At 36.3% G+C, this 13,381-nt stretch overlaps 1 protein-coding gene across 3 annotated transcripts in view; it reads right to left on the bottom strand.

Moving 5' to 3' along the window:
• The window catches only part of srgap2 (SLIT-ROBO Rho GTPase activating protein 2), a 246,448-nt gene that overhangs the window by 27,948 nt on the left and 205,119 nt on the right, over positions 1 to 13,381 (bottom strand). For all 3 annotated transcript variants that reach the window (XM_062054845.1, XM_062054860.1, XM_062054852.1), the window contains exons 13-16: positions 10,774 to 10,834; positions 10,561 to 10,638; positions 9,180 to 9,314; positions 8,985 to 9,090 (exon numbers count right to left, since the gene is read on the bottom strand). In XM_062054845.1, coding sequence (XP_061910829.1) covers positions 8,985 to 9,090; positions 9,180 to 9,314; positions 10,561 to 10,638; positions 10,774 to 10,834 — 380 coding nt within the window. The remainder of the gene's footprint in view (positions 1 to 8,984; positions 9,091 to 9,179; positions 9,315 to 10,560; positions 10,639 to 10,773; positions 10,835 to 13,381) is intronic.

The following is a 13,381-nucleotide window of genomic DNA, read 5'->3' as shown; positions in this document are numbered from 1 at the left end:
CCCGCAGCTAAAAGCAACTGTGTGAGAACGTATACTCGAATATCACGATATAGTCATTTTCTATATCGCACAGAGACAAACCCGCGATATATCGCCCAGCCCTACCTAATAGGAAAATCTAATTTAAAACATTTGTATGCATGTACAACACTTAGAACCTTTAGCATATCAGTATGTGGAATTAAATTATTGAATAGATTAAGTAATGAAGTTAAACATAGTACTGATACGATCCAGTTTAAGAGGTTGTTCAAATTAATAGTGCTTACAAAGTACAAAGAAGAAGAATCATGAGAAATACTTTCAACCTTATTGAAAATAAAATATTCTTCATCTCGGTATATTAATAATGACTGACTTAAAGGCCTACTGAAATGAATTTTTTTAATTTAAACGGGGATAGCAGATCCATTCTATGTGTCATACTTGATCATTTCGCGATATTGCCATATTTTTGTTGAAAGGATTTAGTAGAGAACATGGACGATAAAGTTCGCAACTTTTGGTCGCTGATAAAAAAAGCCTTGCCTGTACCGGAAGTAGCGTGACGTCGCAGGTTGAAAGGCTCCTCACATTTCCCCATTGTTTACACCAGCAGCGAGAGCAATTCGAACCGACAAAGCGACGATTACCCCATTAATTTGAGCGAGGATGAAAGATTTGTGGATGAGGAATGTGAGAGTGAAGGACTAGAGTGCAGTGCAGGACGTATCTTTTTTCGCTCTGACCGTAACTTAGGTACAAGGTCTCATTGGATTCCACACTTTCTCCTTTTTCTATAGTGGATCACGGATTTGTATTTTAAACCACCTCGGATTCTTTATCCTCTTGAAAATGAGAGTCGAGAACACGAAATGGACATTCACAGTGACTTTTATCTCCACGACAATACATCGGTGAAGCACTTTAGCTACGGAGCTAACGTGATAGCATCGTGCTTAACTGCATATAGAAACAAAACAAATAAGCCCCTGACTGGAAGGATAGACAGCAGATCAACAATACTACTATCAGGAGACACCGAACCAAACACTGGACCTGTAACCACACGGTTAATGCTGTGCCGCCTGTCGAAGCCTAGCAATGCTGTTGCTAACGACGCCATTGAAGCTAACCTAGCTACGGGACCTCGTCAGAGCTATGATAAAAACATTAGCGCTCCACCTATGCCAGCCCTCATCTGCTCATCAACACCCGTGCTCACCTGCGTTCCAGCGATCGACGGCGCGACAAAGGACTTCACCCGATCATCGATGCGGTCCGCGGCTATCGTCGGATAGCGCGTCTGCTATCCGACTCAAAGTCCTCCTGGTTGTGTTGCTGCAGCCAGCCGCTAATACACCGATCCTACCTACAGCTTTCTTCTTTGCAGTCTCAATTGTTCATTAAACAAATTGCAAAAGATTCATCAACACAGATGTACAGAATACTGTGGAATTTTGCGATGAAAACAGAGCTGTTTGTATTGGGATACAATGTGTCCCAATACTTCCGTTTCAACCATCGACGTCACGCGCATACGTCATCATACATAGACGTTTTCAACCGGAAGTTTCACGGGAAATTTAAAATTGCACTTTATAAGTTAACCCGGCCGTATTGGCATGTGTTGCAATGTTAAGATTTCATCATTGATATATAAACTATCAGACTGCGTGGTCGGTAGTAGTGGCTTTCAGTAGGCCTTTAATTACATATTACAAAATTGTTGTATTACTCATTCACGGATGTCATTTTACTATAAAAAAAAGTCAGTAAAAGAAAGTATATATTTGTAAACGATCCGAAGTGGGAAAGGGGTAGGATTAAATAAGCTTTGCTTCTTCCTACTCCTTTTCGGACATGATGTAAAGTGAAATGATATGAAACTGTGTAATGTATTATTCTGTAAGTGTGTTCATGTTCGTAATAAACTAAAGAAAGGAATAAATAAATAAATGTGTGTCTGTGTGTGTGTGTGTGTGTGTGTGTGTGTGAAAAGAAGCAGGCTCAGGTAGGTGACCATAAATCTCCGGCCCCCACGAGGCTGCCTGGAGCCACTGTGTGTACTCAGGAGCCTCACGTTGCAGGTGTGTGTTTAGCAGGTGACCAACATAAAAACAAGTTGTTTGTTTGCCCGCCATGTCGCGGTTTTAGAAAAGAGAAAGACAGTTTCACCGGGAGGGGAGTGCAGGCCTGCAGAACTCATCAAGTCATGACATATGAGACCAGACTATGGAGATGAACCCAGCAGAGGAAGAGGTTATTAGGCAAGCTTTCCGTTTCTCTGATGAAGCGACGGCTGGAAATACTCCTGCTGAGGGTCTTCTTGTGCTTTTTCACACAGCATCAAAGGCTGTTTACCTCACGCTGGCCATCATGAGTCTATTTTTGCTTTGGATTTAACTGCAATCTCAGCACACAGGACGTGCTTGAGGAAAGCCATGTGAGGAAGAACGTCAAGATGCCTTTCAAGATAGAGACCCAGGATGAAGATATGTATGCTCTCATCAATTTTAGTCATACAAAAGATGACATCATTTGTTTGTCCTTTATTATGGGTACACTATACATGGACTCAGAGTAATAGCCATCCTAGTATGGGCCACAACATTAGGTACCCCTGCAAAATCACACAGATTTTGCTTTTTACAAAGATGATTATTATTTTGATTGAGGTATTTATGTTTGCTGTAAATTGTTGTGCAACTGGACCACAGAAAGTTTGCTTGTAGAAAGTGACCAAAATGTTAGACAGCTTTCACCAATAGACCTACTAGAGTGGTACCTCAACTTAAAGGGGAACTGCACTTTTTGGGGAATTTTACCTGTAGTTCACAATTATTACGAGAGACAAGAACACACAATTTTTCTTTTTAAGATTTTAAAGATGATTAATAAAGGTTTTGAAGATGCAGCTAATGGAAGTCACTGTTGTAGCCTTCAAATTCTGTAAAAAAAACTTCAAAACCCTCCAACAACTTTTATATACACACTACAAGTATATACATAATGTAGTAACAGACACCTTCATAACAATATGTAATATGTACAATATACATACTGCAAGTATATATATAATGTAGTAACAGACACCTTCATAACAATATGTAATATGTTATATATACACACTACAAGTAAATGTATATATATATATATATAATGTAGTAACAGACACTTTCATAACAATATGTAATATGTACAATATACACACTGCAAGTATGTATATAATGTAGTAACAGACACCTTCATAACAATATGTAATATGTTTGATATACACACTGCAAGTATATATATAATGTAGTAACAGACACCTTCATAACAATATGTAATATGTTTTATATACACACTGCAAGTATACATATAATGTAGTAACAGACACCTTCATAGTAATATGTAATGTTTTATATACACACTGCAAGTATATATATAATGTAGTAACAGACACCTTTATAACAATATGTAATATGTACAATATACACACTGCAAGTATATATATAATGTAGTAACAGACACCTTCATAACAATATGTAATGTGTACAATATACACACTGCAAGTATATGTATAATGTAGTAACAGACACCTTCACAACAATATGTAATATGTATAATATACACACTGCAAGTATATATATATTGTATTAACAGACACTTTCACAACATTATGTAATATGTACAATATACGCACTGAAAGTATATATATAATGTAGTAACACACACCTTCATAACAATATGTAATATGTACAATATACACACTGCAAGTATAATCACTATATAAATAAACATTGATTGATTGATGATTGATATACATAATGTAGTAACAGACACCTTCATAGCAATATGTAATATGTTTTATATACACACTGCAAGTATATATATAATGTAGTAACAGACACCTTCATAGCAATATGTAATATGTACAATATACACACTGCAAGTATATATATAATGTAGTAACAGACACCTTCATAACAATATGTAATGTGTACAATATACACACTGCAAGTATATGTATAATGTAGTAACAGACACCTTCATAACAATATGTAATATGTATAATATACACACTGCAAGTATATATATAATGTATTAACAGACACTTTCATAACAATATGTAATATGTTTTATATACACACTGCAAGTATATATTTAATGTAGTAACAGACACCATCATAACAATATGTAATATGTATAATATACACACTCCAAGAATATATATAATGTAGTAACAGACACCTTCATAACAATATGTAATATGTACAATATACACACTGCAAGTATATATATAATGTAGTAACAGACACCTTCATAACAATATGTAATATGTACAATATACACACTGCAAGTATAATCACTATATAAATAAACATTGATTGATTGATGATTGATATATATAATGTAGTAACAGACACCTTCATAGCAATATGTAATATGTTTTATATACACACTGCAAGTATATATATAATGTTGTAACAGACACCTTCATAACAATATGTAATATGTACAATATACTCACTGCAAGTATATATATAATGTAGTAACAGACACCTTCATAACAATATGTAATATGTACAATATACACACTGCAAGTATATATATAATGTAGTAACAGACACCTTCATAACAATATGTAATATGTACAATATACACACTGCAAGTATATGTATAATGTAGTAACAGACACCTTCATAACAATATGTAATATGTACAATATACACACTGCAAGTAAATATAATGTAGTAACAGGCACCTTCATAAAAATATGTATAATGTACAATAAACACACTGCAAGTATATATATAATGTAGTAATAGACACATTCATAACAATATGTAATATGTACAATATACACACTGCGAGTATATATATAATGTAGCAACACACACCTTCATAACAATATGTAATATGTACAATATACGCACTGAAAGTATATATATAATGTAGTAACACACACCTTCATAAAAATATGTAATATGTACAATATACACACTGAAAGTATATATATAATGTAGTAACAGACACCTTCATAACAATATGTAATATGTACAATATACACACTGCAAGTATATATATAATGTAGTAACAGACACCTTCATAACAATATGTAATATGTACAATAAACACACTGCAAGTATAATCACTATATAAATAAACATTGATTGATTGATGATTGATATATATAATGTAGTAACAGACACCTTCATAGCAATATGTAATATGTTTTATGTACACACTGCAAGTATATATATAATGTAGTAACAGACACCTTCATAACAATATGTAATATGTACAATATACTCACTGCAAGTATATATATAATGTAGTAACAGACACCTTCATAACAATATGTAATATGTACAATATACACACTGCAAGTATATATATTATGTAGTAACAGACACCTTCATAACAATATGTAATATGTACAATATACACACTGCAAGTATATATATAATGTAGTAACAGACACCTTCATAATAATATGTAATATGTACAATATACTCACTGCAAGTATATATATAATGTAGTAACAGACACCTTCATAACAATATGTAATATGTACAATATACTCACTGCAAGTATATATATAATGTAGTAACAGACACCTTCATAACAATATGTAATATGTACAATATACACACTGCAAGTATATATATAATGTACTAACAGACACCTTCATAACAATATGTAATATGTTTGATATGCACACTGCAAGTATATACATAATGTAGTAACAGACACCTTCATAACAATATGTAATATGTTTTATATACACACTGCAAGTATACATATAATGTAGTAATAGACACCTTCATAGCAATATGTAATATGTTTTATATACACACTGCAAGTATATATATAATGTAGTAACAGACACCTTCATAACAATATGTAATATGTACAATATACTCACTGCAAGTATATATATAATGTAGTAACAGACACCTTCATAACAATATGTAATATGTACAATATACTCACTGCAAGTATATATATAATGTAGTAACAGACACCTTTATAACAATATGTAATATGTACAATATACACACTGCAAGTATATATATAATGTAGTAACAGACACCTTCATAACAATATGTAATGTGTACAATATACACACTGCAAGTATATGTATAATGTAGTAACAGACACCTTCATAACAATATGTAATATGTATAATATACACACTGCAAGTATATATATAATGTATTAACAGACACTTACATAACAATATGTAATATGTTTTATATACACACTGCAAGTATATATTTAATGTAGTAACAGACACCATCATAACAATATGTAATATGTATAATACACACACTCCAAGAATATATATAATGTAGTAACAGACACCTTCATAACAATATGTAATATGTACAATATACACACTGCAAGTATATATATAATGTAGTAACAGACACCTTCATAACAATATGTAATATGTACAATATACACACTGCAAGTATAATCACTATATAAATAAACATTGATTGATTGATGATTGATATATATAATGTAGTAACAGACACCTTCATAGCAATATGTAATATGTTTTATATACACACTGCAAGTATATATATAATGTTGTAACAGACACCTTCATAACAATATGTAATATGTACAATATACTCACTGCAAGTATATATATAATGTAGTAACAGACACCTTCATAACAATATGTAATATGTACAATATACACACTGCAAGTATATATATAATGTAGTAACAGACACCTTCATAACAATATGTAATATGTACAATATACACACTGCAAGTATATATATAATGTAGTAACAGACACCTTTATAACAATATGTAATATGTACAATATACTCACTGCAAGTATATATATAATGTAGTAACAGACACCTTCATAACAATATGTAATATGTACAATATACTCACTGCAAGTATATATATAATGTAGTAACAGACACCTTCATAACAATATGTAATATGTACAATATACACACTGCAAGTATATACATAATGTAGTAACAGACACCATCATAACAATATGTAATATGTACAATATACACACTGCAAGTATATGTATAATGTAGTAACAGACACCTTCATAACAATATGTAATATGTACAATATACACACTGCAAGTATATATATAATGTATTAACAGACACTTTCATAACAATATGTAATATGTTTTATATTGACACTGCAAGTATATATTTAATGTAGTAACAGACACCTTCATAACAATATGTAATATGTACAATATACACACTGCAAGTATATATAATGTTGATTTTTTTTAGCTACTTTCGCAGGTATACATCTCAGTGTCATATATTTTGGTAATTCACTGACGCTAACTGTAAGCATACTATTATTAGCATGTTAGGATAATACCGGTAGCATGCTAGCTCTTTTAGCTCATTGTGCTCATATTTTGTTGTAACTTGACGCTATCCGGCCAGTGTGCTACCTGTTAGCATTTCAGCTGGCTTTGACTCTTCAGCATTCACACGAAATCGTAACCGAAATTGCATTTTCTAGTTCTTTGAAAACAAACAATATATTCTACTGGTCTTGAAGATGAAAACTACCACAATGGCCCCGCACCCTCTGATTTGTCAGTCTGTGGCCCTCAGGGGAAAAACTTGGGACTCCCCTGATTTACATCAACAATATGATTTTTCTGAGTGGCTGGACAGGCTACATTTAAAGAAAATAAAAAGATAAGTCTATCTGCTGTAAAAGGTCCTGATTACTCACTAAATGTAACTAAAACCGCTTTGTTGTCTTATTCTCTGGCAGATGATGTCCGTCATATAGCGTTCACAAGCAATGTTCCCTCTAATTTTTCATGTGTGTGAGCAAACGCAAAAACTCCCTGAGCATTCAGTGGAGCCCATGTGAGCAACATCAGACGTGCACACTGTGGCTACACCAGCAGCACACCTGTCCCAAACCTGACTAAATAACAAGTTCAATCTCCATCCATTCATCCATTTTCTACCGCTTGTCCCTTTCGGGGTCGCGGGGGGTGCTGGAGCCTATCTCAGCTGCATTCGGGCGGAAGGCGGGGTACACCCTGGACGAGTCCCCACCTCATCGCAGGGCCAACACAGATAGACAGACAACATTCTCTTATTATTATAATCAAATGACAGCAGTCATTTCCATGAGGTTATTTTCTAATATAAGTGTTTAGGCCCACTTATAATGACAATAACAAAAAATATTGTTTTTCATGAACTGTGTACTTGTATTGTTTGTCTGGGTGGAGGTCCTGCTTTGGAAATAATTTGTACCCCTTTCAGACATTGCATTTAGTTCCCATTAAAACATTCACATGTTGCACAATGAGATGTAAGCAGGGGATCATGTGTACATTCCTGTAACTTCCTGTTTATAAAAAATATATTTTTATTAGTATTTATTTAATATACTAACAGCATTTCATGACACTAGAATAAGCACACATTTGATTGGTAAATCATAGTGTAACGACCTGGAATGACACTTTATGTGTGGTGTTGGAGTTGTCCGCCTTTTTATGTGTCTGTAAACGCATCACTGGCTAAGTGCCATATGTGCATGTGTTGGCGCAAGTGAGAAAGAGCGAGCGGCTGCTGTTGATCTAACAAAGTTGCTTTTGGTCTGGTTTGTACTGCAGAAAATGACCAGTTTTGCTAGATATCATTTTTTTAACTAATGTTTTGGTGATGTGTTTATGGCCGACAATAAAGAGTTTTGCTCAGTAAAGTGATCGATGGAATTCATGTCCTCAAAGCGTCTCGACAGACGCTACAATATTTGAACAATGATGACGAAAACTGTTTTCTCTGTCGTGTCCGTGTCGTGTCGAAAATTATGTGCTTATTTTTTTATTTGATTTTGTGCGTAGCATAGATTTGCCGTGCGCAGAGGACGCTTGAGCAGTGCGCAATTGCACAGGCGCACACCTTAGAGGGAACGTTGTTCACAAGTGAATGTGTGGGAAACACAGGTGAAGAAGTACACAGGTGGTGTATACTCACTGGTTGAGGAAGGCAAACAGGTATCTCATGACGATGAGTGTTTTGCTGGGCGACGCCTGCAGCACTTTCTTCACGTGGACAGCGCGCTCCTGCAGGCTCTCCATGGCTGGAACGTAACCGTGGCGACAGCCAGGAGATTGGTCACACAATGCAAGACTGACAAACGAGGCGAGACAGGGCGGACGTGACTCTTACAGACGCAGGAGATGAGGTCGTGGAAGACTTCCTTGGGGAAAAGGGCCTGGTCCAACCCTCGGAAGTAGAGCTTGAGGACACCGGCGATAGAGTCCATGTCGTGGTCGTTCTGGTCCCCCGCCAATGGGTCTTCACCTGCAACCACCGAGTTAGTACAAACAAAACCACCAGCTCATACTTTTTATTTACTGTACTTCCGGACTATATGTCGCTACTTTTTTTTCCCCAACGGTTTGAACCCTGCAGCTTATATAACTGTGTGGCTAATTTATGTATTTCTCTTCGCTAACGACCATAATGTTTAGTATTCAACAAATAGTTTTTATATAACACCGACGGAGACACTGAAAATGTGTGTTATTGTTTGTGCTATGGCGCCATCTTTTGGATGAGTTTGCTTCTGTGGGTTTAAAATGTACTTCAAGTTTTGTGCCTCGAACCGGAAGTATAACCGTCCATAGCGTTTCTGCTCGAAGGCAATGTTTTGTAAGTTTTACAATATACAGTAACTAAAACAATTCTTACCAACTAAACCCGTCCCATGTGTGATGTCTGTAGGAGTGTTTTCATGCTATCCTAATAATATCAAGCTAGAGTTGTTAGCATTAGCTAATATGCGAACACGTTTACAAGTGTCTGTGTTAGTATTATTAACTTACAATAACAATCTTACATGCAACAAAATTAAGTAATAATCACAACGAGACTGAAAAGGTGTTTTGTGTGCTATAGCGCCACCTTTTGGACAATATTGCTCACTGCGGGTTGAAATACTTCCTTCTGTTTTCGTGCCTTGAATCAGAAGTGTAAGTGCTGTTCCGTCGACTAGTCGTCCATAGCGTTTCTACTCGTGTGTGTTCTTCATTCATCCCTCCAAGCAACGTTTGTAAGTTTTACAATATAACTAAAACAATTCTTACTTACTAAACCGTCCCATGTGTGATGTCTGGAGGAGTGTTTTCATACATATTTGTACGTGCTATTGTAATGGAATCAAGCTAGCGTCGTTAACATTAGTGAATATGCTAACAGGCTTACGAGTGTCGGTGTTAGCATTATTAACTTACAATGGCATTATTTTTGTATTGTTTCAGTTTCACAAATTCCATAGTAAATTCATCAAAACGTCACCGTGGAGTTATTGAGTCTGTTTAGCTGATTTGAGAGCTAGCTTCCACAGCTAGTGGGTCCATGACGATGACTTCTGTTTTGTTTGATCAGCCGTTTTACTGCCATGTTGGAAACAATTAAGGTAAATAAACATTGACAGAATATTTCTGTGTAAATAACTCATTTTATAAAGCATAGATCTGCGACTTATAGTCCGGTGCGGCTAAAGTACGGAAAAATGTGTATTTCTTATTTAAATGAGCAGTCCTACCTCGCTCAAAGGCATTCTTAATGTCATTGACCTCCACCTGAGAGCCTGACACTCTAAAAATGCCCTCATGCTGCAGACCTAAACGGACATAAACAAACAATTCAGTCCAAAGCTGCTTGTCTCAGAGCCACTCACATGACACAGAAATGCAACCAATCCGTGCACAGGAGAGGCGGCTGCCCAGCCAATGGCTGGGAAGATGGAGTTCCTCACCATGGCGACTGATGAAGCGGATGCAGCTCTCCACCATCAGTGGAATGGCTTCGCCTGATTCCTAGACGGGGGGAGGAGGATCACTGATGACACTGAGTTTGTCATGACAGGCAGGAGGCTGGCGTGGAAAAGAACCTCACAGCACACATTTAGGAGGAAGGGATGCCAGACATGCGGAGGCTGCTGTTGCTAGGAGACACTCTTTTTCTTCTAGTTTGGGTTTTCCATCAAACGACACATGACGGGTGTATTATGAATGAAAAAAAGAATACTTCATACTTGAACTGAACTCTGATTATGAATGACTTCATACAATATTTTGACATTATTTGAGGAAATACTGAGTGTTTCCATATGAATCTACCACAAGGGGGCGCCTTAGTGCCTTAACAGTCAAACCTTTTCAATGAGTCTATATATACTGTATGAATTTGTATGTATAATCTTATCATGATATTGTTACACAATTCCCTATGCATTTATTATGTTTTTATGATAAAATTGATGAATAACATACTCACTTTTGAAATCATAAGTCAGGGGAAGAAGCATTTTATTATAACAAAACATTTTTGTTAGATTTGTTAATATACCACTTAACAACTTTCAGTTTTGGTTGATGTTGGCGGCGCCCTTGGCTCAAAGCGGTAGTGTTTTGCCAGAAAAAGACCACATTTCCCATGATGCCTAGCGCATATAGCGTCACACTGACATGATGTAATATTGTCACAAATATTCTGTCTCTAATGGCTGATGTTAAACAGCAGACACTATCAAAAAATGATCTTGGATTGTTCTACAAACATGACGCTACTACCAAGAATGTATCGGGGCGAATGCAGGTCCCGAGCAAAGAAAGACCGGCTGGAGAGTTTTTTCAAAGTAGTGTATAATGTGTAGCTGGTGGCTATTTATTGACATTTCCGATAGCTAACATTAGCATTAGCATTCTGATTTGAGCATGACAAGTCACTTCCTAGTTTAGCAGGAACAGAGCCAAGGCAGCATCGTTCTGAAATCAAAACGTCACCGTGGAGTTATTGAGTCTGTTGAGCTGATTGGAGAGCTATGACTTCTGTTTTGTTTGATCTGCCGTTTTACTGCCGCGTTACAGACGCTTGTTTGGAAACAATTAAGGTATGTAAATAAACATTTACAGAATATTTCTGTGTAAATAACTCATTTCACAATGTATATATCTGTGGTTTATAGTCCAGTGCGGCTAATATATGGAAAATATTTTGTTTTCCAAAATTTAGTGGGGGCTGCTTATATACCGGTGCGCTCTATAGTCGGGAAAATGTGGTAAATAGCTCTTAAAACTAGGGAAATTTCTAGGATGTTCAATCTCGGCAGGTGGCAAACAATCACCTCGTCTTTGATCTCATGCCAGAGAGTGAAAGCCGTGGCAATGTTAATCCTCGACTGTCTTATGTCCGGGTAGCGCTCTTTTTCTTTTTCTTTTTTGTCTCCTCAGACAAAACTTTTCGTTTCTTTGGTTGTTTTGTAGCTTCTGCCATGATATCAGTAAGTGCACTTCCGTCTTTTTAAGGAATGGGGGAAGGGGGAGTGACGTATGCTGTAAAGCAAGTCAGCACATTTGTAGTTTGTGTGGCAGGGTTCCTGCCCGCCTCCTCAAAGTCATTAAGTGCCAGTGAGAGCGATACAGACCCCCTCAGGCCATGACACAGGTGTCATTCAATTAGTCCGGGGGTCAACAACCCGCAGCTCTAGAGCCGCATTTAGCGCCGCCCTAGTGGGTCCCTGGACCTCTTTCAGAGATGTATAAAATGGAAAAAGATGAAGAAAAAAAAAGTTTTTGTTTTAATATATTTTCTCTAGGAGAACAAACATGACACAAACCTTCCTAATTGTTAGAAATCCCACTGTTTATGTTATACATGCTTCACTGATGGAAGTATTTGGCAAGCACCGTTTTGTCCTACTAATTTCAGTGATCCTTGAACTCATCGTAGTTTGTTTACATGTACAACTTTCTCCGATGCTGCCACAGAAAGACGTGTTTTATGCCACTCCTTCTTTGTCTCATTTTGTCCACCAAACGTTTTATACTGTGCGTGAATGCACAAAAGTGAGATGTTTTTATTTTATTGATCTGCTGGAGTGCTTATTAGGCATATTTGGTCGCTGCATGACTGCGAGCTAATTGATGCTAACATGCTATTTAGGCTAGCTGTAAATGATAAATGATAAATGGGTTATACTTGTATAGCGCTTTGCTACTTTCAAGGTACTCAAAGCGCTTTGACAGTATTTCCACATTCACCCATTCACACACACATTCACACACTGATGGCAGGAGCTGCCATGCAAGGCGCTAACCAGCAGCCATCAGGAGCAAGGGTGAAGTGTCTTGCCCAAGGACACAACAGACGTGACTAGGAAGGTAGAAGGTGGGGATTGAACCCCAGTAACCAGCAACCCTCCGATTGCTGGCACGGCCACTCTATATACATATTGCATCATTATGCCTCATTTGTAGGTATATTTGAGCTAATTTAATTTCCTTTACTTATGTCCTCTGTGTATTCAATTTATATTTGCATGTCTCATGACACATTATCTGTATGTAATATTGGCTGCATTT

This window comes from Entelurus aequoreus, linkage group LG01 (assembly GCF_033978785.1).
Source record: "Entelurus aequoreus isolate RoL-2023_Sb linkage group LG01, RoL_Eaeq_v1.1, whole genome shotgun sequence".
NCBI lineage: Eukaryota > Metazoa > Chordata > Actinopteri > Syngnathiformes > Syngnathidae > Entelurus > Entelurus aequoreus.
This window is presented reverse-complemented; position numbering and strand designations above follow the sequence as displayed.